Source organism: Dermacentor albipictus, chromosome 7 (genome assembly GCF_038994185.2).
Source record: "Dermacentor albipictus isolate Rhodes 1998 colony chromosome 7, USDA_Dalb.pri_finalv2, whole genome shotgun sequence".
In the NCBI taxonomy this organism is placed as follows: domain Eukaryota; kingdom Metazoa; phylum Arthropoda; class Arachnida; order Ixodida; family Ixodidae; genus Dermacentor; species Dermacentor albipictus.
In genome coordinates, this window is record NC_091827.1 from 58,361,343 (window position 1) to 58,389,252 (window position 27,910).

The 27,910-nt window shown below is 45.5% G+C and overlaps 1 protein-coding gene across 2 annotated transcripts; it reads right to left on the reverse strand.

Annotated features, from left to right (window-relative positions):
* Positions 1 to 1,855: 1,855 nt before the first annotated feature.
* LOC135912670 (mirror-image polydactyly gene 1 protein-like) lies at positions 1,856 to 27,467 on the reverse strand. Of its 2 annotated transcripts, none has more exons than XM_065445167.2 (14): positions 27,056 to 27,467; positions 26,422 to 26,565; positions 22,812 to 22,897; positions 20,475 to 20,752; positions 15,951 to 16,345; positions 15,428 to 15,527; positions 14,502 to 14,607; positions 13,515 to 13,638; positions 11,728 to 11,785; positions 10,095 to 10,265; positions 8,523 to 8,603; positions 6,222 to 6,313; positions 5,380 to 5,568; positions 1,856 to 2,549 (listed from the first exon to the last, which is right to left on the reverse strand). In XM_065445167.2, exons 2-14 carry the CDS (start codon positions 26,496 to 26,498, stop codon positions 2,489 to 2,491), a joined length of 1,818 nt encoding a protein of 605 aa, XP_065301239.2. In that variant the 5' UTR covers positions 26,499 to 26,565; positions 27,056 to 27,467; the 3' UTR covers positions 1,856 to 2,488. The 2 variants fall into 2 exon arrangements, with proteins under 2 accessions (XP_065301239.2, XP_065301240.2); XM_065445168.2 differs by lacking the exon at positions 27,056 to 27,467 and adding an exon at positions 26,665 to 26,826.
* Between the last annotated feature and the right edge of the window lie 443 nt (positions 27,468 to 27,910).

Below are 27,910 nucleotides of genomic sequence, written 5' to 3' on the forward strand. Positions count from 1 at the left end.
GGGGGAAGGGAATTTTGGCTACTTTCTTCTGCAAAGAATTCGCATGCGGAAGGCATGTAAGACTGCAACCAGCTCAATTTAGAGCATTTGCGAAACACGAGCAGCCAGCTAGAAACCAGTTTTCTTACGACTTCCGTGGTCCACATAACCTTTCCTTCCCCCAGACATTGTCCACACAGCAGCCACCATCCTACGCCTGCTAGGAGAGTGTTAAGTGCACGTGCAAACCAGCGTGCCGGCTGTGCGGCCTTCATATTGCACAAGGAGTCATAGAAGGGCAAGAGCGGCCCAGCCGCCGTGCTTTGTACTATTCACAAGTGGTGAGTATATTACCTGAGCTTTTGTGCACTAAGTCACCAAGACAGTGGGGAGGAGAAAAAAATACAGTAATAGACGCCACGTGCACGTGTAAATTGAGTCTACACATCAACTAAAGAACACGTTCACTCAGCAGGCGGCTGGAAAGTCAAAAGCAATGCAAAGTGGATTATGTCGATCTTGGTCCCTGTAACATGCCGCTGTTTCAGCCGAGAGGAGGCCGCAAACGCAATGGCAAATTGGCTCTCACACAACCAGTCAAAACAGCTGGCAAGAAAAAAATAATTATCGAGCAAGAGACGTGTGTCCCGTAGAAGTGAATGTCTCTTCTGCAACACCTGCTAATCACTGCTCGAGTCGTTGCTTATATAACGCAGTATGCTATGGATGTGAACAAAGCTTGCAACAAGATGAGCATGTGGCAAGATAGACAGAAGTGCTTGACTCAGAAGTCCTTCTAACTCAACAGATTGAACCTGTTTCTTCAAATGTAAATGATGAACATTTGGTCCACTGCCTTGTTTTCTTCATCTCTGCCTACTACTTCAAATGATTGCACTGTGGCATGCATCTTCACTTTGCCATTTGCAGCAAATTTTCTTGTCAGACATTCTTTACAATGAAATGTGAGCCACAAAACTTTATGCAATGCATGCATGCATGAACACAAGTGAATGCATCGTGCCTATCCAGCTCATCACCTGCCAGACAAATAGGGAACGTGCCTGAGTGAGTGACAATGTCATTGTTGGCTCTATCCAACTTGCCTGCACTTACTGAACTAATTCAGGCGCTTCTGCAAGTTCCCATTCATTTGACCAGTGCAATGTGGTGGTGTTAGCACATTGCCATTCACCTTGCACAGTGCAAGCACTTCCAGACAATGTGCACAGTATTCTCTGCATATGCCAATAAAGTGGTGCAGGTTCATGCAAGAGGTGCTGGACTCTTTTTGCACAGGCACAGAACTAATAGTGACCTGTGGTGAACCAGTTCACGAAGTGTGAGGTAAATCCAATGGACCCCTCAAGCCACACAACAAGTACAAGCTTGCCAAGTCACATACCCCTGAACGCAACCACAGAGTTCAAGTGCTGGGTCGAACTAACTACCGTGGGGCGGGCTGAATCATCACCAGCTGAAAAGTCGTCTGTTTTGTGTTGTACAGCAAATCAATTGACACTGAAAGCCACTTAGGCTTAGCTAAGCCTAACCAGACGCTTATCCAGTTAAACCAGTAAAGGCCCTTTCTATTTCATGTTATGTGATAAACTGTTTGATGTCTGTGATTTGTCAGCCTTGGAGGTTAGGTTCAGCAGTTCTAGAAACAGCAGCTCATGCAGATAATCAGTGCGTTTATGTAGTAGCTCTGCATAAACATGCAACAATCCACAGTGCAGGGTACAGTCGCTGCAAGGCAGTGTGGGCCAGCTAGTGGCAAACAATTACTTTTTACTTGTTAAGCATTCCCATTAGGAAAGCTCACATAGAAATTATTCAATCATCTTTGTTACACTGGTTTCTCTTTTTTGGGGGGGGCCGAGTCAGCACTCTTGTCCAACTAACTCCATAGCAAAGAGCTAGAAGCCTGCAAGGAGCAGCAGGTGAGAGCAAATGTGAAGAGCAGGACTCCCTGAAGAACGTCTCTTCACCTGAGCTAAACTACTGCAGGCAAACTTTCTTATACCTTTTCTCTTCGGTACAGATGCTGCACCTTTAAAATAAGACATCAGTTATTGTTGGACAGGGATTTTGTCCTGTCGCTCATATAACTGCAGAAGAAAATATGCTTCTATATTTATAGTACATCAGTGGTGCTCAAGGTGCAGTGTGTGCCTGTGCATACTGAAAAATTTCGGGCAGTGAAGAATCGGCAAAAGAAACACAGCATGTCTAACAACTTAAACACAGTGCACTGAACAAGACTAACAAACAAGTTCTAAAGAAATAAGAAGAGAACCTACTCTTCACTTTCTCAAAGCTCAATAATATAGCCACTCTATATATGATGCAGAAAATGTGGCAACACAGGTTAGCTATTAACCGGAAAAAAAGAATATGCACAATTTGCATGGAATGTTGACCTTTCCCTAGAGGCCTAAAAAGCTGATTTTCAACTTGTGAATGCTGCAACGGTTGAAGGCACGAGTAGTCCCACAGTTCGATGTCGTCAAAAGCTGTTGTTGAGTCCATTGAGGCGCTTCTGGAAGCCATTCACCAGTTCTTCCAACCTGTAACAATTCAAATAAATATGATAAGCACAAACTAAACCACCCATTTTGTCTTCAAGAGGCACTTCTAAGGCACTGTGCAAGGACAATCCTTCAGCAAGAACTTTTTGCAAAAGTACATTTTCATGACAGCTCAACCAGAGGTGCATGAAACAATGCTTTGTGTTCTTGTGCTCCACTTAGGGTTTATTGCAATAACCTGGGCCTCTATTTGCAATGCTTCTTGTATGCAAGAGTAATCCAAGATTGGCCATTACCATGGTAATTGCACCAATGTTATCAAGTGTGGCGAGTGCCTGAATGCTGGCCAGTGACGAGTTGCTTTGGCATAAGAAAAACTTTAAATCTTTAAAACTCTGTCAAATAAACCCCGATATGCAAGTAACCCGTGTCGGCCTTCATGGAGATGGGACTCTATGCCAAAGTCCTACATTATGGTGCATAAAATTCAACATGAAATGAATGACTGCACACACACAAGGCGCAGAGCAAGTACTACTGCAGCAATAGCACTCGTCTCCTGCCTCTGCACCTTTGTGTTGTAGTTACCTGCTTTGTTCTAAACTTTATGTGCTTCAGCAATGCGCCAACAAGAAAAAAACAATTGCTCAAATCAACATTACGGTGCCATGAATGTATCTTTTTCGCTTTTGTTTTTACCGAGTGGCCCATCTGTGCTGCAGGATGAAGCCCACAGCAGGAAAGAAGCCTCCTCTGAAAACCCCGATTACCACAGAAGCAGTCGGTGCCCTGTCCAATGCCACTCGTAAATGCCCATACACCTTCTTTCATCTAAATACATTCAAACAGTACCATGTCAGCTGTGTTAATTTCATTCCCACTTTCAGATTTACCTTCTTTAAGGCTAAGCTTTTTCTGCCTGTTCCACAGGGTTTGGCATTTGTCGTCTCCTCACTGGATATAGTTGTCCTACAGTCAAACCCTTATATAACAAACCTCGATTTAACGAAACTGGTGAGGTAACAAGCTATTTTTAGAAGCCAGTCTTAGTTGCATGGAAAACCATGCATTTCTTTCATGATATAACAAAGTAATCTCGTGACATGGTTTCGATTTAACTAAGTTTATGGCCATTTCAAGCACGTACTTGGGAGTCTGTATGGCTAGTAAACCTAGCAAAATCTATGAAAATTGCGACCAAGGCAAAAGTTATTTTAAGTGTCCTTCCACACGAAAAGTTTGAGCAGCAAAAACGTCAAACTGCTTGCACCAGGACACGGTAGTCAGGAAACACTGCTGCACCATTAGTTGCATTGGTAAACAACTTTAGGAGGCCGGAGGGTGCGTGGCAGCTCGCAGCGCTCGGAGAAACACGAGCTGAGGATTCCCTTTAGGCAAGGGGGATAGGGAGAGAGTTAACGCGTATTAAAATGGTAGCGAGGGGGCGGGGGGGAACGCGCTTCTTGGAGCTAATCTCACCACGGAGAGTGCAAAGACAGAGCCGAGACGTTTGGTGGTGATGCGCACTGTGTTCCTGCACGTCTAGTGTTGGCAGTGGCATAACATCAAGTTTCTGAGACACACACTGTGCAAAGCCTTCGCTCGCATTGTGACAGCAAGCTCGTGGTCATTGAGTGAGCTCTGTTGATGTTTGCCTGGGCACGCGTGACATCAATAAAACTACGAACCTAACTTAGTGTAGTTGTTTCTTTGCTATTGCCTTCAATGCTCGCCTTTCTGGCGAAGCTTACTTCTCTTATTCTTGCTCAGGACAAATACCCACATCTCTTTACACTTCTGTTCTTAATTTGTGGGTGCTGGCTGCAGGCACTAAGCATGGTCAGCCATGGCATCTGAGATTTACGGTGCTGGACGACGCAAAACACGCACGTCACGGACACTGAGAGCCACGTCGATGCATTGCTCTCAGCACGGTCTGCACAACACACGCTGCTGCTCATAACCGTGCTATCATGGCCCAACTTTCTTGCAATTTGTTATAAGATCTTACTCACAAGCTACTATACACCAGGAATGCTCTGGGAATTTGGGAATTTGCTTATAATGCTGCAACTGTAAAACCTCGAATTTACAAAATTTGTGATATCACAAAGTTTTTCACTGCAAGGACAACTTCGTTTAGAGTGTTACGGACGACGACAGGCCGACACGTTCGTCACAAACACTACCTTTATTACCTCACTCTGCAGCTCTTCCCTCCACTGTCCACATGCAGTCCATCTGCACACACCACGCGCCACCTGCATCATCCTGCCTCTGTCACCACAGCGTTCGTGCCCCCTGGTCCTTCCCTTGGCAACAACAATCAACCATGTGCATGGCCTCTGACAACTGCGCCTCGCCTCACCTCACATGGAGCTGTCAGTCTCCTCGCAAGAGGTTCGTCTGTATATAGACCACTTGGGCCATTGGAACAGACAACTTGCTGCTGGCTGCTGTCTGGCCTAGTAAGCAACTTGGTTTGCTGGGTATGTACAATTGGGCATGTGCCCATTTTTGGCAAATCCCTCAAAATAAATGTGTCACTGTGACACAACGTGCATGAAGCCTTAAGAGTACTTTGATATGTGTCGTACTTCTGTGTGCACACACCTGTCACTACAATTCTTCCCTTGACAAGCGTCACACATTGTCTTCATCCTCGTGAAGCAGACAGCTAACAGCCACAGGCGACGAGGCTGTGCTTGTGGCATCCGCTAATGCTGCTACTTTACCAACTCGAACGTTAAAGAGTCTAACAATGCGTTGGATCTGTGAGTTTTCTTTCAACCCAGTTACAACTGTATGTTTTTTTTTTATAAGGCCATGTAAATATAAAACAAAAAAGCAGATGCGTCGCAGGTGTTACCTCTGACACTTCAGCTCTGCATTCTGCCGCGACGTGGCCTCTTCGTCGAGACGTTGGCTGATCCGACCGACTTCTTCCTTGAGCTCCTGCAAAAGTGAGCTTGCCACCAGATCGACACCATCTTGAACGCCAATGAAGTCTGTCTGTGCTTCTGTTGATACCTTGACCCCATCGCCAGTTCCTCGATCACTGCATTAAAAATTAAATAAAAGATTAATGGAGACAACTCAGAAACATCAAGAGATGTACTAGCAAAGCCAAACCAAGCCGTGACGAACTAGAACTAGGTGCAAAATCATGTTATTTGTGATATTTATTAAAGGAGCTGATGTAAAAATATGCACGAGTTCATGCAACTTGCACTAATTGAAAACCTTACTTTTAGAGACTGCTATGAGCCAAGCTCCTATGAGCAATGCCAAAAGGCCCTGAGAGTAAAAATAAATGATATAAAACCCAGAACAATGCTTCCTTGGTCTGATTGCATGGGTAATGGAACAAACCTAATGGTAGGCATAAATGTGCAGCACCTGCAACAAATTTCTGTTCGCAAGAGGCTGTAATTCTGGCTACAAAAAAAAAATGTGAAAGAGTTTTGGGAGTTCTCATGTGCTCAAGAAACGCGTGCTGAGCACGTGTCCTGCAAGTCGGGGTGTAATACTGTCGGGGTGTCATACTGTCGGGGTGTCATACTGTGGCATACTATCCGCTCACAGCATGGTTCAACCCTGTAGAGCCACGGCCCACTAACTCCATGCGCGTTACCGGGGATAAAGTCCACCACATGAATCAACCTTCAACGGACACGCCAACATGGACAAGGAATAATGCTCTTTGCACACCCATTGTTTGCCTGTGCTGCGAGGCTCTCTTGAAGCTCATGAAGTCGGCCGAGTGCAGCATTCCGCTCGTTGGTCGCCTGTTGCACGGCATCCTGCAAAGAGAAAAGAAGGGGGGGGGGGGGGGGGACACCCACCAGTTGACGCACGTTTCCTGTCCGGGAAAGAAGACAGAGCTTCACCATATAAACAAAACTTTAAAGGACAAAATGGGTAGTCTCTATTTTTCGTAACATGTTTGGGCAGTAACTAGCGTATGTAATGCAGTCCAATACAAAGGGTCGGGGGCCAGAGACCGCATTTTCTTAAGTTTTGACTGGTTGCCCGGATGATCTTGTTTTGCTGACGCAGCGGTGCCCGGATGTTCTAGTTTGAGTGCCCGCATAACGGCTTTGGCGTTTGGCTCAAGGTCACTTGAAGGTTGCCGACAATAGGAGCTAAAAGCATTTCATGCTTTAAAAAACTGCAGAAAAAGACACTGCAAATGGGTAAAGTTTTCTTCCAGCTGCATAATATTCTGAGGGACATTTTACCTATTAACCAGAGTCTGTTAAGTGTTTGCTGCAGAATTATACCATTTACTTTTACAAGCAAAGAGGAGGTGCAACAATTCTTCAGCAATGTTTCCAGATCCTTTTCAGTGAAGCGAGACATTTAGTATGTCAATAATAGTTAGTTTGGCTTACTACGTTAGACATTTATAACTACCACTTGCTTCATGAACCCAGTTTTAAAAATGACAGTGTCATCTTCAGGTTGTGATATGCAAGTGTGTTCACAGCCTAGACTAGAACCAGTCTGAATCATGTGCTGCGCTGGTCCCTTGAATTGGCTGAGAAGTCCTGTGCTCGGTCCTGAGCTCAACAACTGCAAACAAGTCTCCTTGCATTGATGCACTCTTTTTCCTGATCACTGAGGATAACCAGGGTTTGGTGACACATGGCAAGATCTGCAAGACTCTTCTTCAATATCAGCTAGGTCTACTAGATTTGCGAGAATTTTGAATGAAACCTTGCAGATGGCACCTCGAGCATTTAGCACTCAGGGTACCATCACACTGTACAATACATTGGGGCAACACTGTCCAAAAATGGCACATTGTTGGCAGCTCCATTGCACCGAAGCGATGACTGTCAGGATTCAGAATGCATATCGGGACAAGCGGAGGCGGGCCATGTTGGCCAATGTGTTGCCCAGTGTGACAACACCTCTAATATGGTGCCAACGACAAATATTTGGATGCAAAATAAGGACAGGTTTGTGCTCCACGGTGCTCACAGATTTGCTTTTACTCAGAATAGCTCTTCTGTAAGCACGAAAATGCAACATGTAGGACCGGAGTGGTTCCATAAATGTGAAAACATGATAACAGTTCCAATAAAATAACATGTGTCACTTAAAGTTAGTAAATTACAGTTAATTACAGATAATAATCAAGTTGATCACATTGAATCTCAAACAAAAAGAAAGACTATTTTGGTCAATTTTATTAAACTTTCCGATAGACGACCTTGCTGGTACAGTAGGCTTTCATTAATTCGACTCCGATTTATTCAATATTTCGGTTAATTCGATCCAGACCAAAATTCCTGGCCAACGCTCCTGTATTTGTGAAGACGCTCCTGTCAGTTCTTTTGGTGCTCTTTATCTATGGGAGTGTGGCAGCATCTGCCACTACGCCTGACTGAGATTGCAATAGCAGTCTGCGTAGCATGGCCTCCAGGTTAGCCGGTACAGCTGCGTGAGAGACACTGCTTGTTGCGGGCAATTAAAAATGCGGGATAATTGTGCATTGCCTATCATTTTTTGTTCCAGCAAGCAATGAAACGAAAAATGATAGGCATAACATAGGAGGAGACTGCAGTGTCTATTATAGAGCAAACAGGTGTAGGTTTGACAAACAGGAATTGTTTGGCAGGCCATGCAACGCATAGAGCAGAAAATTAGTGCTTTATTGAAGCAACACTACAAGTGCCCAGCGCATACGAAACAGCAGAGAACTAGGTGTTGTGATGAGGTTAGGAAACCTGCAGCCATAGGATGGAGCAAGCGCATGCATGGCAGGTGTAAGTGGATATCGTTGGAAGAGGTCTTCGTCCTGCGCTGGACATAAATTACAACAATGATGCTGATGTGGAGAGCCCCTTCGGTCATAGTTTTCTCTGCAGCAGGTTGTCTTGCCACTAAAATAAATGCTGCAAGGTTTCTAGGAAGGTAGTCTGACAATGTAAGACTGGCTCGGCAATCACCTCTTGTGTTACTTTAAGAGGAGAGATGAACAAACGCAAGAAAGTTGTGGCTCACATTGCTTGAGCAGCCCCAGTTTTCGCTCTTCCAGATGGCTTTCATGTGCAGCTCTTGAACTTCCTTCTCGAGGACTTTGACCTGAATAAAAAAGAAGGACACTTTCTAATTAGGAATGTGAAAAGGGATACGACCAGTCAGCTTCCAGCAAAATCAGCACATGAGAACAAGATAGCACTGAAATATGCATATTTGTCAAGCAAGAGACATACACCCAGTCCGATCAGGCAGAACCACCAATTAACATTCTGAACAAATCTGAATGTGAATTCAAAAATCTCAACTCGCACATCCTTCTGAACTCCACTGAGCACAGGACAGTTCAGCAGCCTCCCCCCCCAACTTAGACGCTGTGCTTTAATACTGCTCCTTGGTGGCTCCTGAACTAAACTATTGTAAGCAAGTGCTCTTCAGTATCTGCACAAAGCCACTGGAGCAGACGATCATTCCTCGAGCAGCTCCTCCCCGGAGTACTTGCCGAGAAGTGTTATTGAAGCACAGTGCAGTGAAACTTCGTTGAAAAACCTTGGAGGACGTTTAAGCTTCGCCTTTAAGAGTGAAACGCGATAGCAGTTAAAGATTCCGGACTGCTTTTCACACTTCCGGGCAACTGAAGCTTATGTACCTGTAATGTTTACCGGGAAATGCCGGCAGCGAATGCTACACACGCAGGCGAGCTCTCTGGTAGAAACGCGGCCTCTTCCGTGGGCCGATCTCCTGTTACTGTTTCTCACTTTTAATATTTCAGTCTGAGAAGATCTAACATAAAAGGCATGTTTTTTTTCCCATGACATTTGTTTGTGGGCTGTCATTCTCAAGATTCCGAGGAATAACTTTGTAAAGAATGACAGACAACGTATGAGCAACTCTGGTGATAGAAGAGTGGTTCAGTATATGTGCTTCGAAATGACTTTTGCTGATAAGACGGTTGACGCTGGATGCTGGACGCATCAATTATTAAAAGCATGTAGTACAGTTACGATGGCCCTGCACATTATGCCACATGCTCTGTTGGGCAGATAATTGAAGATCCTCATTGCAATGGGTTTGGCAGTGATAATTCATGCCAGCGTGTTCATCAGTGGATATACTGTTTGCTGAGGCCGCCACCACACCTCCATTATTTTCCAATGCTTATCATCACACTTGTGCCACAGCCGCAATCATTGATTAGCCCGGTCTCTACACTTTACGAAAAGTCTGAAGATTTTTTGTGCCACAGCATGGGTGTCAGACACACCATTTGTCAAGGTAGCGCAGTTGAATGTTCCACGACAAACAGTGATCGTGGTGCACACTAACGGGTAGGCATACAACAAGCCACTACAGTTTAAGTGGTCCGCCAGTACATTAGTCTCTACGTACGCTGGGTCAGGGATACGCTGCGACTACATTTTAAATATTAGTAAGTTTTAGGCAGTTAAATTTCAACGACATTTCACTGTATCTACATCAGCTAAGGTGCAGCACTGCACTCTAATCAACGGAGTCATCGAAGACATTCATGCAGAGGCCTGCTTGTGAATGGGGGTACGTTTCTCAGCTGATAAAGAAGAGGATGACAACGGTGACCTTTTCGAGTGCAACGTCCCGCTCGGCCTGGATAGAACGCAGCCGGTGCCTTGCCTTCTTGCCTCGGTGGTCACGCAGACGCTGCACAGTTGCCAGCAGCGTCTCCTGGTGCCGCGTCACCCGCGCTGGTGCCCAGCTGCCTTCCAGACCCTGTAGTATCTTGTCGAGGCCCTGCAAAGGGGGGTATGCTACATTTTTATCTTATGAACCGGTAGTATGTTAGATTCAGGTGCACTTTTATGTTCTTACTTTAAGCTAGCAAAAATTGGGTGCGCAATCGATACGAGGGCGCATTAGAATCAGGTAAATGTGGTACATGACGAGGACAAGAAAACAAACAGAAAAGAGAATGAGGAATAAACAAACAGATCAAGCACACATGACTAAGAGAAGTTCAAAAAATGTCTACAAGACCTGACTGGTGTAAGTATACAAGCAGGGCCTTCGTGGCTCAGATTGCATCCCCACTTCTGTCCCAAGGCCCTAAGAATCAGTAGCCCATATTTTTCGCAGTGTCTACCAGGTCATCGCTGCTAACCGCGCAGTGGCATAGCAGCGACAGTGACACAGCAGCGACAGTGACACACAGCATCTGCTGAATATCATCCGGTAGTTTTGCACTCGTTGCACACCGGGAAACCGTGGTGTCCATTCTTAAGCAAAAGGCCACTGGTATAGGCTACACACATCCCGTGCAGCACTGGTCCTAACAAGAGCTGCAATAAGAACCATTTGGCAGCCGTATTACAGATCGCTTTAACCCTTTGAGGGTTTTTGCCGTACATGTACGGCGGCGGTTTTCTGTCCCGCAGGGTCTTTGCCGTACGGGTACGGTTCGACCCTCCGTTTGAAATTTCGCGCCATAATGACGATGCACGCTTACTGGGAGGTGCTGCCACCTCTTAGGTCTTACAAGAAGCGTTTGAAATTTGTGCTACCTTCTTGGGGAGATAAACAGAACTGACTTCAAGCTTCAGCGCGTCGCGCAGACTGCGGCCACACCCCTTTTGCGGTTTCGGTTTTGCCGCGTGATCGCAACGGAGGCGCGCGAAACGTCATTTTTCTCTTTGTCGGCACTCTCTTGCAAATGCTGTGGAAGTTGATTTCTATCTTGATTGGCACTGCTCTTAGCTTGTTTATAACCGCCGCTCGCGGGGTATTCTCGCTCTCAGCGGACAGGCGGTTTCGGTTCCGCCGCAACGGAGGCGCGCGAAACGTGATTTTTATCTTTGTCGGCACGCTATCGCAGGGGCGGCGGAAGTTGATTTCTATCTTGATTGGCACGGCTCTTAGCTCGTTTATCACCACCGCTCATGAGGTATTTTCGCTCTCTGCGGCTGCGCGGAGACTCGTGTTTCAAGGAGTACCACACTCTAAAATACTATTGAACATATTGCAGTTCTGAGTGATGCCGACACCAAAATACTGTTCCCTAATTTTTTTTACTATTTATTCCCGACTTTATACATCTTGTACATTCAATATCTGCAATAAAATAATTTGACCCTCCGGGAAAGTTTTCTTCAAAATAATTCGACCCTCAAAGGGTTAAGTGAATGACTTCAGAGCACGGTCAATAAATCACTGTGTCGCCACAAACCAAAACCAAGAAGCAAGGGTCGAACAGACTCACGCTCAGAACCAGGTTGTCGCAGTTCTCTTCCTCACCCGAGCCATCTGACGCATCACTCCTGAGAGGAAAAGAGAGAAGAAAAAAAGAATGACAGCGAGGCCAATAATGAGTACCTTCAGTGTGCATAGTGTGAAAGTAAAACATCTCCCCCGATTCTTCACTACGAATATGGGGCGTCCTTTCCACCACAGGTGTTATGTTGTACATGAAACTGGCCGATAGAGCTTCATATGCTGCATTACGGCAACAACACAGCCAAATTCCAGACCCTTGTTGTGCAATGAGAGGGAAGATTAAGGGTAACTGAGGGGCTCGATTTTTTTTTTTCTAACAACAAAATGAACCCGTCCACTACTAGCGCTGTGAGTAGTGATGGCTAACACTACCACGGCCATGTTTATTACACATACCCATCCAAGATTGTTCCCCATCCAAGAAAGTGGATGGGGAACAGCCACAGTCATAGTTAAATTCCACACATGCACACACTTGCACACATTTGCACACATGCGGACACTGTGGGTTCAGCTCCATATAGTGGCAAGTTTCTTTCTCTCCCACTTTTATTTCCTTTTGCCTTAATACTTTCAAATTTCAGTTAAACACATGGTTAACCTCGCCAATGCTTTCCTTGGCCTTACCATCCTTTGGCTCGATAAGGTAGTTACATAAGAGCCACTCTGTTTTTTTTTTTTTACACTCCTTTTCTGAGGGTTGCAAATGCTGGATTATTTCTCTTGATAACATGACCACAGACTGGAATGAAGATGCACGATGACAGTGACCAAAGGAAACATGGTCTCTAATGGAAAAACCCCTGCCATCTAAAATAAGGAAGCAAGCAAATCGGCAGCAGCGAGAATGACTAGCACAGTCGTCGGTCACCAGACAAAGCAATGCAACTTACAATCAGCCTTTACATTTACGCCGGGCCCTGTGGGGTTCTAGATTCGCCGACAGAGACCACAGTGATTCAGGAACTTACTACGTGCACTACATGCAATTTGTTAAAGACAGGCTTGTCTTTATATGAGTGCTTGCAGTAATGGTGATGCAAGAGAGGCCGATGCACTGAGCCAACGTCACACACAAACCAAATGCAAAGACCTATAAGCATGTAGGCAACATATGCGGCTCACTAAAATTACATTCTTACCATGTGCCACATGATCACTATGCACTATTTTACTATGCATGTGGACAATCTTGCCTGTAACCCGCCGTGGTTGCTCAGTGGCTATGGTGTTGGGCTGCTGAGCACGAGGTCGCGGGATCGAATCCCGGCCACGGCGGCCGCATTTCGATGGGGGCGAAATGCGAAAACACCCGTGTACTTAGATTTAGGCGCACGTTAAAGAACCCCAGGTGGTCAAAATTTCCGGAGTCCTCCACTACGGCGTGCCTCATAATCAGAAAGTGGTTTTGGCACGTAAAACCCCAAATATTATTATTATTATTATTATTAATCTTGCCTGTGCTCCTAGATTCACTGCCTTAATCAGCAAAAGGCATACACTACACTGTCCACTGTGACGAGATATGTTCTATACAAAAGTGAAATATATAATCTTTCATTCTCAGTATTGCCACTATTGTAATAGCCTTTTTGGGGCACCATTACCAGTTTGGGGGCTAAAAGTATCAACAAACAAACAAAAAAAGATACAGTAACCATATTGTCTGTTACTGCCAAAGGCGATGCAGTGTCAATTGCACTGGTACGTGGAACTTGAAGTCTGCAATGTCAAAACATGCAGACTGGGAAAGAACGAGCCTGTGCCACCGACCTTGCTTCTGCTAGCTTCTGCAGTTCCTTCTGACACAGGTCCAGGCTTTGGTTGGCACTGGCCAGCCGCTCACTGACTGAGTCGTCCCGCTCTCGTTGTGCGTAGTATACGTCTGCCAGCAGTTCTGCAACAGTCAATGGTTTGTTTTAAACAGAATGTCTGTCAACCAGACGCATTAGCTTCCATTGCTGATGCCTCATTGGTCACAAATAATGATGCAGCCCTTTACTTGCGCTCATAAACATCTGCAGCGATAGATTCTGTAAGGGCTATTACAGCTCCAACAGGCAAGTTTGCAATCAATCTGATCATACTGTACTACCCTCTTTTTTTTTTTTGTACATAAGTTGACACAACTGCACGAGTGGAGTTCGGCGTGAAAATTCCCGCTCAATGTATGGACGCACTGGCGACAGCTGGGATAATGCGTGTTTTGAAAACTAAACATTAGTGTAGATGCATTGCGCATAAAACATTTGGTTAGAGCCCATGTTGGTGAGGCAAATAAGACTGCTATTATGTTTTAAAATGTGTCTCATTTTACGTGCCAATTAAAACTAAATTATGATATTTTACGTGCCAAGACCACAATATGCTTAGGAGGCAGACTGCAGACAGCCTCGCAATGAATTAATCTGGACTCCGGATTAATTTTGACTACCTGGGGTTCTTTAACGTGCACCCAATGCATGGCACAGGGGCGTTTTTGCATTTTGCCCCCATCAAAACGTGGCTGCCGTGGCCGGGATTATATCCCATGCCCTTGGGCTTAGCAGAGCAATGCCAAAGCCACTAATCCACCACGGCAGGCGCCATGCTAACTCAAGGAAAGATAACTTTCCTTAATGGGCAGTGCTTGCAGCAGCGTACTGGGCTGACCATATGAGCAAGTGGGGATTTCTTATTGCACACATTGATGACAGCCTCTCAACAACCAGCTGACGCCAGTTAAAGGATGAAAGAAAAGAGGGCAAAGCCCCCATAAACCTGCAAAGCTGACACCATTGGCCGAGGTGGAGGGAGGCTTGTCTGTGGACTTTATTCTTCGCAGCAGCTCCAGCTGGGACTGAAGATGCTGCACCTGGTTCCACAGCTGCGAAGTAACAAACAAGTTATAAGCACTAGGGTGGCAGCTACAAATAATTGATGACTGATTTGGCTAGTGAAGCTCCATACTCTAACTAGACATTTGGACACTGAAAAACATTGGCGTGCTAAACTCTGGATACATTTTTTACATTCTAGGGTTTTCCTATGTGTACCAATATCTGACAACATAGGTGTTTTTGAAGCTCCCATTGCAGTCCTGGACTGCAGGTTCTTTAGCGCAGTGGCTGGAACCTTTAGAACCGACAAACCTTTCAATCAATCAATCAATCAATCAATCAATCAATCAATCACATTGCAATGTGGCCTCTCTGATTCAAAATTCAACCCATGACTGCTAGCAAAATAATTTGAAGAGCGAGTTGGAACACTTTCGTGAATACAAATAGACGAGCAGAAAATGTGGTATGAAGACGAGGCAGCACTCATCCTATGATTTTTTCCTTGTGTTCATGCTATTTTATGCTCGTCTTTTCATATTCATGACCGTGACCTTGTGCCCATCAGTGGAACACCACAGCTGCCAAGTCACCCAAGTGAAAAGCATGAATGAACAAAATGCAAGGTAAACGGTACCTACGTTATGAAACCGAAAACAGAGCTGTGATAACAAAATGACTGCAATGATATGTTTTAGTTTGTTTGGAAACAGTATGACTGCCTCTGTACTGCCAGTTACTGTTGGCATCATTTTATCAGTCTAATGAAAAATATAATGTGACACCATTACATCAAAGTATTCTTGCATTCCATTGAAACAGCGAGAAAACTTGAACCCTTCACAAGTGAAGCAAGTCCGAACTTACCTTGCTGTTAATTTCTTGCAGCGCTTTCACTTCTTCGGGTACCACTGCTCGTGGCCGCAAAGTTGCAGAATGATCTGGTTTGCTGTTGACCAAGCCGGACCTGAACGACAAGCAACTTTCGGTTTACAGCAGATTATGAATGATGATTTGCTGCTTCAATCATAGAAGTCTGCATTTTCTAGACAGATGATGTCTTTGGAACATCTGAACCACGCCAGAGACATCACTTAAACACGGAATTGGGCAGACACTAAACATAAGGCCTAAGAAAACTGCAGACAAAAATGTTATGTCAAGCTAGAGTGGAGATTACTCTTCTAAAATGGCCGACAAATGACTCTCACAAGAAGCAGAGGTTTGCAAAGATTGAAGGAAACATAAAGTGAAAGACTGTAAATGGGTGGTGGTCATGTAACACCATGTTGTAACTACAGAAAGATGGCACCGGTTTGGACAAAATGATTTGTCAGCACTTACAAATTTGGTGACCATAACAAAATACAAAGGATCAAGCAGAACCCACCTAGGTGTGTATGTCCAGATGCCCGGATTATCTGCCTGCTCCTCGTCAACTTCGTCCAGATGGATGACAGGGTCGCTGTGAGTCCGGCGTGGGCTGCCAGGGGGCGCCACAAGCCAGGCTGGTGTGCAACCACCATTGCCACTGCCCATAGTTGCAGTGGACCTGTCACTTTCACCACACCCCCGGCGACAGGTGGAAGTGCTCAACGAGCCGGGAGTCGCCGCTGTGGCGACTGTCAGGATGGGTCGCGATACAACGTCGGGGACGTCCCGCTCCGAGCTTCCGACAGGACTCGGCGGGAAATTGGCATAGTGCAGAGGGGTAGAGCTTATTGGGAGGAGTGAAGGCCTCGTGTGCAGACCAGTTCGTGTTGAGGTACCCGCTGGCTGGTTGGGCTGCGAGTTCAAGTAAGAAAACTTCTTAGAAGGGCAAAAAAAGGAATGAAGCCTCATGCAGCACACATTAACTTACAAAGCAATAACTGAGCATCTGCTTTCTCATGAGCTGCTTTTTATGTGCATTTTCAGATACTGTTGTTTCGAGCTTGTTGCCTTTGGCTAGAACGAGCACTCCACATGGAGCAAGATGACGAAAGTGCTGACAATGACTGTTGCAGTTCTATAAGAAGCCTCAGCAATGATAACGAATCTGTAACTGAAAGAACCTGCGCCAAGGCTTCTATGGCTCAAATCCCTTCAGTTACGGATTCACTGGCAATTCCCTGCCTCCAGAAATATGCAAATGTAGATTGCATAATAGTCTCGTTATAATGACTGCACCAACTATTATGGGGACGCACAACTGTGGCATTCCCCGATGCCCATGTATGCCGCACTACTCTCATGTCTCCTGAGGTTCAGCTTCCCCGCATGACACACATGCAGTGGTGGGAGGCAAGCATCACAGTTGCACAACTACAAAAAATGGCACAAACGCTGCTATGCTAGTGCCACCTAACGACCTAGATAGCTCAGGCACAACAGGAAGTTACTTCCTCCTCTTTGGCTGCGGGATGTCAGGGAGCATGGACTGACCACTTGCTCATTGGCGAGCTCCACAGGACTTTTCCGCAAAGGCTTCTTGTTTGGCTTTGGAGTACAGTACAAGCATGGGCAAAAACAATCCCTTGGGTGCATTTTGTTGACCATCTATGTGAGTGGCCCAATCTTCGGAATTCAGCGTGGGCTCAAATTAATTCAATAGCTTCCCTTACTGCTGCTTTGCCTTTGCCCATGAATATTTTTCGGCAATGTGATATGCAAACTTAAAGATCGACCACTCTAAAAAGCTTATTACATCTCAGCTGCTCCTAATTCAGGAAGACAGCGAGGCAGAAAAGGTGCAGACAAACGATAAATACAACAGGCCACGTGCTTGTCCTGTCGTATGTGTTCATCCGCGTCTTTTCGTGCCATTACTCTTCTTTTTTTTTAAGTAGGACTCACCAACTAGCTATGACTGAGGTTGAGCTACGCATAAGGTTTGATTAAAAATTTCAGCCCCATTTAGTGCCACAACAAGGAGATGCTACCTGCTGGCTCCGTTTCAAACAGGAGGGGCAGCAAAAGAAATTAAAAGGAAGTTCTGCCTGCAATAGCTTGGCTACACACACAAAAAGCAAAAAAATGAAAAACAGAATGACACACATAAAACCCTGAGAACAAGTGTGAATGTTCCTGTACGTTAACTGTATCCTGTTTCACTGGGTATCACACCAAAGCAACTCACTGAAGTGCAAATCCTCTTCAATTAACAAGTTCCATTTGTCAAATGGCACAGCAAGGTCGAAAGCACAAAACCCGTGTTCAGCATGGCATGTACACACAAGGAGGTTAGGAAATCTTTATCCTGTTAGATGGGAAAATTTTGCTTTCTGACAAGTCTGCAGACTTTTGGGAAGATTGGTTGCGGCGCAAGGGGTGGAACAAACACAAGGCACACCGGGTGCCGAAATAAAGATCCCTCAGCGCTCTGCAACTCTTCTCATCCTCGGTACTGATATCCCCCTTCCAGAACTGTATGTTGGCCAGCCCCATCATACACTTTGCAGACACATTACGGATTGATGCTTACTCGCAAACAATGCGGGAACTGAATGGACAAGACGTGAAGCGTCAAGACAAGAATGGGGCAAGACATGATCGCGTGCACACATGCTTGCGATCGTAATACTGAAATTCGGCAGGTTGCACAAGAAAGCCCAAATGCCATTCCACATCAAGCAAAATCACAACTTGTTCACCTTTATTTCTGGCAATCGAGAGTACATTCAGACAAAAAAAGCTCTGAAACGTTGTTCGAGTAGAAATTGAATTAGTATATTAATCCATCAATTAGTAATTGGTTTGCTGAGTTATTCACAACTAAAATCTCACTCCAGCGTATCAAAAATGCTATTAAGGGCTTAGTGTTATGTTCGTCATGCTTAATTCTTTCATTACTGTGCCTATAAAAGTCTGTCAATTTAATCAACAGTGTTTCTGCGCATCAGTAAACATTCCAGTTGGCCTCCTTCTACTAGAAACGCCATGCACCATCTCAAACGACTGAACTTTCGAACTATCTGTAAGATTTGACCATTTTCAGCAGATTGTGGAGTTTGTGAAAATAAAACTTTGTGTGGATCTCAATCAATCAATCAATCAATCAATCAATCAATCAATCAATCAATCAATCAATCAATCTTTAGTAGTGAAAAAATGAAAGTGGTACAAAGTGACATATGCAGACGGAGGTCCCAAGGTTACAAACCACAGGTGGGACCTACTACGTTAATACGGTTGAACAAACTTCTAACAATCCCAGATCAACAATCTATAAGTTATAATGACCATATTTAAATGCATTTACGATTCTCCGGCTCTCCATATTGAAACTGCTTCCAGTATAATGAACATTCTTTAAAATAGCTGTACTGTTACAACGAACACTTCGAAACCGGTCATGGTAAAAAGAGGGCACGTGTGAAGTACCAAAGCATGGAAGCGCGACCAAACTTGGGTGCACGACAGCGTATGCCCCGTTCCAGGTCAACCGCGACGACGGTACGGACTTTGAGACGAATGAGCGACCACCACGCACAGATTTCAGCAGCCGCGGAGAAGGGCACGAGTTCTCACGCGCATTCAAGGCACGCCTCCAGGGAGAAGGCACACAGCATAAACAGTACGGCACAGGGCATGTGCTGATGTGTTATCGGATGCCACGATGGCGTCACTTTCATCTTTTACACAATTGTCTGTGGAGCACCACGTGAATTACGGCTGTTTCAATGATTTCGAACGGCCATCTACGCCTTTCCCCCATTGTAACAATGGCCACTGAAGTGTTCGACATGACCTGAGTCAGCGAGAATGCTGCACTATGTGCTGCCACCAAGCAATGTTGCAAAGAATTGGTGGTTAATGCGTCGTTATCGGGAGATCAAGGTTCGGTGGCGCTTCGTTTATGCGTTGCCAATTGCCGATAATGGTTTGCAATGACGTTTTACCTCTCGAACATCGAAATTTTTTTTCGCCCCAAAGCACCAAATACAATGTAATTTGACGGCTCTTGTGTGGCTGATGCGTGGTACTAATGCCGAGACCATGATGTATGAGACCTTCGCGGAATGGTGCCATGCCGCAGCAGTTGCCAAAGTTTACGCTTCCACCCAACTAGAACCCTTTGTTCTCGTGTGCAGAATACAGTCGTGTCCTGCTGGTAGTAAAATATATCACAAGCTTACAAAGAAAAAATAGAGGTTGTGCTTATAGCTTCAAAATGACAGCAGACTGTAACCGGGCGCCGTTTAGAAGAAGCTATAAGACACTGCATTTCATTCTTGCGTTATCGCAGCTAGGTGCGAGAACACACCGAGAACAACACTGACGCTGAAAATCTGGATTGCGGACCAAAGGACTTACGTATTGCGACTGCCGATGCCATATTCAGTGTGATTAATTTTTGAGCATTTATTAAGGGCAAGTCCATATATAACGAACTACTGATATAACAACCACTTTTTGCGGAACTATGAAGTTCATTATAAAGGGGTTTGAATGTAAAACTAGAAACTACTATAGCAAACATATAATAAAAGTAAGCTGAAGAACCTTGTGCTAATAAACACAGCATGAAAATTTCAATGATGTACGCTCAAAGACAGATTTTTCAGACACCTGATACCTTCGGATACCTTCGGGGCACCGCCACATATCCCAAATATACGTAAATACGTCAATAAAACCTGTATACTTTTCTATACAGCACGCAGAATCCTAAGAACATAAAATATTTTCATATTCCACAACACCAATCATTTTCATTTTGCACAAAGTTTTCGGCCTGCCTTGTAAGTTTGCCCAACGTAAGTTTATCACTTCTTCCGGTATGAATATCAGGGTGTGCGTTGCGATAGAGGGACCATCAGAATAGTGAAAATACAATAAATGTTTACATAATTTCCCATAGACTAAAGATATATCTCATTCATTTGCGCATTCATAATGCTAAGCGAACTCCTGTGAATCTCACTGCACTCACCGTTGAATGACACAGCTTGCGCTCCTGCGCAACGCTGAGGGGAAGAGAGCGAAAGTCATTTCGGCTGTCGGGCGTCGGCGTGCTGCTACCTCCACACCTGCTGTGGCCGCCCCCATAGCTCAGCGAGAAGCAAGGGGGCGCGCCGCCCCCAAAGTTTGGCGGGGGGTCGAGGATCCACTGGCCGTGCTCAGCCCAAGGGTCGCTGTCGCCCCGACGCCCCTGGCGACCAGATGGGGTGCTCGGCGAGGGGCGGCACTGGCTGCTGTATGATTCCGTGTCTGCAAAGAGTTTGGCAGAAACTCTGCAGGAATGTCGCACAAACAGACTCTGCCTACAAGAGGCCCTCAAAAATACCCAGGCATTTCATGCAGCTTTGTATCGCTGCATGCTAGACGTGCATTTTAGGAAAACATGAAGCGGAACACCAGAACACTTCACAATTATTCTCGTGACAGGTTATCTCGAAACTTGTGTAAGTCTCTAGAATTGTACTAAATTGGCATGGCTCAAGCATTAAGGGGCTTTAGTATGACAACTACGACATGTACAACAAAAGTACATATTAAGTCAATTGTCTAACTGCAACACACAATTTGTTGTGCAAGCAAGGTACACTTCTTAATATAATCTAGCCCAAGCAGCAGCATTATGCTATCCGCTACAGGTAAATACAGTTAAACCTCGAAATAGCAAACTTCAAAATAACGAAATTCTCAATATAAAGAAGTATTTAACTTTTCATAAACTCTTGTCCATAGAACCCCATGTATTTAGAACCTCAATATAACGAAGTCTGTTTGCATGCGATTTCAATACAACGAAATTTCACTACCACCACAAAGAAATGCCGAGACAATAAATGGAAAATTTGGCTGATGCACATGGTCAGATGATTGAATTACAGGCGGCTGCGTGCAAATCCACCTCTCAAATGCCGCTTGACAAGAGCGACGGCCAAAGTGGCACCACATTGTGTTCCCTATAAAGTCTAAGCATGATAAGAGCCTATCGCACCCCGCCCGCTGTGTGCTTGTAACACTTTGCACTGCTTGCAAAGTGTGCGAGGGTGAAACAAGAAAGATGGTGCCTTCACGAGTGCCGCCTTCCTGCGCTAGCAAAGGGAAAGAGGGCAAGGGGAGTGAGCTCACGATAACGTGATCAAGTGCATGCAAGGCATAGGGGGGGTGGGGGGTGGATAAGTTGACGCGCGTCACGATTTTTGGCGTGCATCTCGGCCATGGCTGCACATGGGTGTAAGCGTGGCTGAGCGCATACGAAGCCACGCACCTTGCTTCAGAGGTAATCTGACGCGTGTGCAAAGATTGAGCATGCCGAGACGGTGTGGCACCATGTAAGCTGTCTTCACGCGCGTTTAGTATAGGATGTTGCGTAATCTCCAGTTTCGGTGACCCGTTGGAGCGACGAAGCATTTGCTCTCCGCTTCCGGCACTTTTCTTTATGGCATCGTCCCAGTGCGGGTGACGCTATCAGCTGCAGAGGCGGAGTGCACATGAAAGCGTGCCTGGCTTTTTTAAATTTGTACCGCCAATGTGATGTGCGTGCTGATGTGAAGATATCATCGACGTGGCATGAAACCGTATCATTTGTCGCCGACTCCCAAAGTGATCAAAAGGAATTGTTTTCTCATTCAAATTAGCTTTTTTCGACTGCCCGATAATTCGGAAAATTCTGCGGCCTCTTTCCGGGTAAGAAAAATCAATCGGCGACTGTATTTATTTGCATAAAAGGTCGACTTTCAATAAAACGAAATTTCGATATAACAAAGCAAATTGTCAGTTTTACCTACTGCATTATATCGAGGTTTATCTGTATTTGCAAATCTATCGAATCTTAAAAAACAAGAACAAGGGTGTGGCAGGTAGGAGGGATCACATGCTATTAGCTCAATGACGGATTACAATTATGTGCATGCTTGAAAGATCTCACCAGGAACTTTAGCATGATATCACTCATAAGCACTGCCAAGATACAGATGGTAATGACTTCACATCCCATACTTCTAGTACATAGAAACCTTGCTGCAAATGTGCATACCGTAGCGGGACAATAGCAGTATTAAAAAGCATGCTTTTAAATGTCTACTGCAAAGCTCATGCAAGACATGCTCATGCAGATGTCTGATGGCTTGTTCGGAAAAAACAAAGCTTCCTTGGTGAAAAATGAACCCTAATGACATTCAAGTCTAATGAGGGCATTCCACTGCTAATGAGAGCACCAAGCATCGTCAAGTCGTAATGGCCTTTCTTTGCTGACATTACTTCGCATTGTGCACTGTGGAAAGCAGATTCATCATGACAGGAGTTTAAGCGTACCAACCTTTTAATGATGTGACCGAGTGGCGACGTCGGGGTGGCTTGGCAGGGGGATTTCGTTTTGCTCCGGCACTTTCATTCGAGGACGTACTGTAACGAAGTTAGGGCACAGTCAGCAGTGAGTGCATTGTACAATATTATATCCTTATGTAAAACAGGGAGAATGGGAACTGTAAGGATTGCAACTTTATACACGTACTGGAGATTGCATACCAATCACTGGCATATGCACCTTGTTGAATGTTGACATACAAGCAGAGTTCCTCCCAAGACTGGCTGATAACTTGAATAATTTATATAAGTTTTGGGGTTCTAGGTGCCAAAACCACAATATGATTATGAGGTACAATGTAGTGGGGGACTCTGTATTAATTTGACCCCTTGGGGTTCTATAATGTGTACCTAAATCCAAGCACACAAACATTTTTGCATTCACCCTAATCAAAATGAAGCCGCCGTGGCTACGATCAAACCTGTCACCTCATATCATATTGACCGCAAATAAAGACGGGGACAGCGGAAGAGAACACATAAACAACATGGGCGGTGAAGCCCGTGTTGTTTATGTGTTCTCTTCCGCTGTCCCCGTCTTTATTTGTAGTCAATATGATATGCAGAAAACACCAACTAGGCCAAACTGAAGTTCTTCTGAACCGTCACCTCAAGCTCAGCAGCACAGCATCATAGCAACTGCGCTACCAAAGTGGGTAACTAACCAAAAAAAAAAAGGTGGCGCCTTTGAGAGACCTATTACTGAGTGATGTTCAGTTGGCAGTGGAATGAGCTACTAAAGTGACTGTTTGCCGACATCAAGGGAGCCTGGTAAACGACACCCATTCCGTGTTGTTACAACCCTCATAAATCCCAGGTGACATCAGCAGATGTATCATCATTTGTGTTGGGCACAGTATGTCTACAAGTTGACGACAAAGTAATTGCCTAGCCGTAGCTTATTGCTCATGGTCAAAGTCGCCACAAGTGGATAAATATTCCCCCAAGTTGAGAAGGAAGCCCTTCTGGTGATGTGGGCCTGCGCCCACTTTCAGATGCATGTGTTCATTCTGCAATTTCCCATAGAGGCTGACTATAAACCTTTGGTGCCTCTCTTCTCAACAAAGAAACGTTGAAATGCACACTAAAAACAGTTCACAACCTTTTGGGCATATTTGCCCAGAATGCATAACATGTGCATTACGCATGTGCCAGGCAAGCACATGTTTAGTGCAGTAGTATTTTCGAGGAAGCCTGAAAGTTTCGTAAAAACCTTGCTTCAGTGGTACAGGATTACGAAGTTCTGACAGTTGAACAGCTGCTGACATGCTAAATAGGACCACAGCTGAGCTTGAGCCAGACGTATCAATGACATGATTCATGCACTAATTGGTAAGCAAGTGGCCAGAATCAGAGACCCAGACTATTCAAATATGCCAGTGTGGCTAAGTTGTCAGTTGTACAAAAACTTTTGCTCAGAGGCTCAAGGCTAGTCCTTCCACCAAGTCTACACCAGGAAGTGCTTCAGCTAGCACACACTGTATTTGCAAGGTCCTGGGCTCGAGCACGAGAGTCCACCTGGTGGCCTGGCTTCAGCAGCGACATCATCTTTCATAAGCAAATGTTCGACTTGCATGAGACATCACTAGCTTCCGAACTAAGAGGAACGTTGTACATCTATTCCTGACCTTGTGAGGCAAGCAGTTGGTACAGGCCTTTTTTTTTTCTTCTTTTTACAAAGGCAAGCCCTACATCAATTCTGTTGAGTATTATTTGAAGTTTTTCGAACAGGACAAGGTTCAAGCAACACAAACGAAGGACGTCAACGTTTTTTTTTTCCCCCAGCTGGTTGCTCAATATGGCATCATAGACGTGGTTTGGCCAGACAACGTACCAGTCTAGTTTGCCTGAATTAAATAATATTATAAGGGATGGGGAGTGAAACATGTTACTCGAGTCCACACTATTCCCAAAGCAATAAGGAGATGGTAGATCCATACAAACTGCTCCATAAAAGAAAATGCTCCATAAGTTGAGCAACACTGCAGAAGCTATCTGGGCACACAGAGCTTCTGGACCTGAAGTATAATGCCTGGACAGCTTTTAATGTGTTGCAGGTTGAAAACAAATGTCCTTGTGATTCCAGGAGTACTGGAGTTCTACTGGAGCTACAGGTCCTAATACCGGTGAAAGATCAAGCTAAGAAGCTAGTGAGAAGGCACAGGCTATAGTAAATATCCGGTACAGGACAAGAAGATGGCACCACCATGCACCCTTACATCTTGGTGCCATTGTCTATATAAAGCAAGGGGCACAGCAGCAAGGAACAATAGGGCCTGCATAGGCATAGAGATCATATGTTGAGAACACATGTAAAAGCAAAGTGTATCTCATGAGAAAACATCTGCAAGAGGTACCTTAAAACACACCACCCTTGTTCGAACAGAATGACACAGGACGGGATGGGCACACCATGCAACAGTCAAACTGTGAAGCCACCACAGTGCCTGAATGTGCGATGATATCGACTTTTAAGAAAAGGAAGTGTCATATGTGGACATACGAGCAAAGCAGTGAAGTACTTTCATTGCCACCCCCAGCATGGTGGCCACAATTATTTACAGGGCAGATATATAAGCACGAGCACATGCACTTTGGAATTAACGGTTTAGTCCACAGACATTTTTAGCACTAGCATGAAGCTCTGTCCTGTTACCAGGTGTACCCTCTTAATCAATTACCTTGGTTTTGCAACACACCTAAGGGCAGTTCATTATAGGCAATGCTTAATGCTGGCCGCAATATTCTGCCTTCCAGCAATGGCAGCAAAAATAAAACTTAAGAAGTGCACTGCCAGAGGCAAAAGCAAGAAAAGGCAAAATGAGCGGCCCAGTGGCCTACATTTGCACATTTGCATCTGCGCACCCATCTGGTGCGCAGCTGGTTTACAGACAAACAGCACACAGGCGAGACATCAAGTTACCCTATTGACCTGTCGATCTTACATGCTAGCCACATAATTACAGAGCAAAAGAATGCGTAGCAACAAGCACATAAGTCCACTCTTCCTTTCTAAATAAAAGTGTGCTGCTCTCAAGTCAAATGTCAAGTTGATTATATGTTTGCGAACGCTGACGATAAGAGAAAGTGACACATGCGAAAGCTCAGTTTCGGTTCCCGGCGCGCAAGAATTATAGCAATTGAAGACGATATAGAGGTGCACCACGCAACGCATTTCGGCTAAGCAATTGCTATGCGTCCAACCCCGTCCAAAGACACTTGTGAAAGCTGCGAGCAGGCGTCTACAACCTGACTCGTGACTACAACATTCACTCCCACGCGCAGCACACGCTGTATATGACAGCTGCCGTCGTAATTTTTGCACGTCGAGTTCTCATCCACATGAGAGTCCACGTCGTCGGCACCGCGATCTTGAACGGCTCTGCGATACCGCGGTGCAAAACACACGCGACCCATGAAGACCGCTACACATTTTATTATTATTTTTTTTTCGACTATCGCGCACCATACCGGGCGCAAATTCCTCAACACGTCAAAGGGACCACCACGCGATTACGTTTTCCCCGCCTCAAGGGCAAAGCAATCGTCGCCGCCTCGCTTACCTCAGGCTCGAATCATCGGGCGGCGTGTCGTGATTGTGCGACGCTCCGTCGGAGACTCGCAAAGTCGCTCGATCCATTCACAGAACGACCGCCAAACTCATCTGGGGCACACGGGTAACATACGAGCAGTCATCGACCGCCAATCTGAAAGCGGAAAGAAAACGTCAACACGGTGTTCGGATGGCCAACTCGGCGGGCGGAGATAAACGGAAAGAGATCACTAGCGGCACGCCAATAGTTTACCGATGGAGTAGAAGTTTACTGTTGGCAATTCGACGAACCAGCAACTCTTTCAAGGCACGTCATGAGCGACGAACAAGCAGTGCAGCGCATGCTTTCGGCAAGCTGCATGTAGTGGGTCGTAATTGGGCGCGGATAGAGGCGATTAATCACAGCTATAGCCCACCGGTCCGCCTTACGATCACGGTCAAGAGTGGATTGATCGCCCTGCGTAACATTCTGAGAAGGTGTGGGGAGTGATCGCGGAAAGGCAGAAACACAAGGAAACAAACGGTACGTGGGACGGTGCCAACATCGAAGAAGTGTGACATGCATACGAACAAGTGGTTCTCGCGGTTCAACGCACGACGGCGGCACGGCGTGTTTGAGCGGTCAACACAAGCACGCAACTTACGCGTCGTCTTTGCACTGTCGGCTTGCGAAGCAAAGTACGCGCTGTGTTCTGTTTTTTTCACCGGAGGTGCGCCCCTTCGCAACAGTCGCAGTTTTGACAGCACGGCATAGAGGAAGCTCCAGCTGAGAGACGCTCCCGATCACAGCAGCAACAGAAACACGTATTTGATATCATAGCAGCAGGGGTGTTTGTGTTTGCCTGGCTAGGTGGCACGGCGAACGCAAACGGCGCGACGGTGAAACAGCGCGAAGGACGTGAGGGGCCGACACCTTTTCTTTCTGTTTATCCTAGGCATTGAGCTGTAGCTGCTGGTTTGTTGTTGCCGCGTGAGAGATCCGGAAGCTGCCACTCTTTCGAGTGAGCTTTAACGCGAGTTTAGTTTGAAACAATTGGTACTGTCAATGCGAGCGTCTTTCAACTTTATGTGACGGTTTGTCAACTGTCAAATCATTGGGAAAACCCATGTTTGATGCCCGGGCCGCATCGCTATCGGCGAGAAGGCCGGGCGGAATTTATGAAATTTTAAAGTTGCCGTGTCAACGCTAAAACTTCCTGGAAAAAGTGCTTTATGGTAGGGATAAATGGCTTCGCTTCTCAAGTCGATGGCCTTCACTTTGCATATTTTCAGTGCTCAAGCTAGTTGATTTGTGGTCCAGAATCGGGACCATAGCCTCCTTTATTTTGGCCGGCGTTGGGCGTACCCGGTGGTTCTAACGGGTGCGTTGGGCGTACCGGGTGGTTCTAACGGGTGCGTTGCGTTCACCCAAATAGCCAACTTATTACTGATTTGGCTTGGCTCCCGTTGGATTTTTAAAAGGCGGCGGTAGTGCGGTTTGGACATTCCTTGTAAATGAC

Excerpts from the sequence above, each read along its gene's own strand:
- LOC135912670 (XM_065445167.2), bottom strand. The coding sequence starts at position 26,498 with ATGGATCGAGCGACTTTGCGAGTCTCCGACGGAGCGTCGCACAATCAC. Across the intron at positions 15,528-15,950 it reads ATCTGGACATACACACCTAG|GTCCGGCTTGGTCAACAGCA; the intron begins GTGGGTTCTGCT and ends CTTGTCGTTCAG. Across the intron at positions 5,569-6,221 it reads GCAGCACAGGCAAACAATGG|TGATCGAGGAACTGGCGATG; the intron begins GTGTGCAAAGAG and ends TTTTTAATGCAG.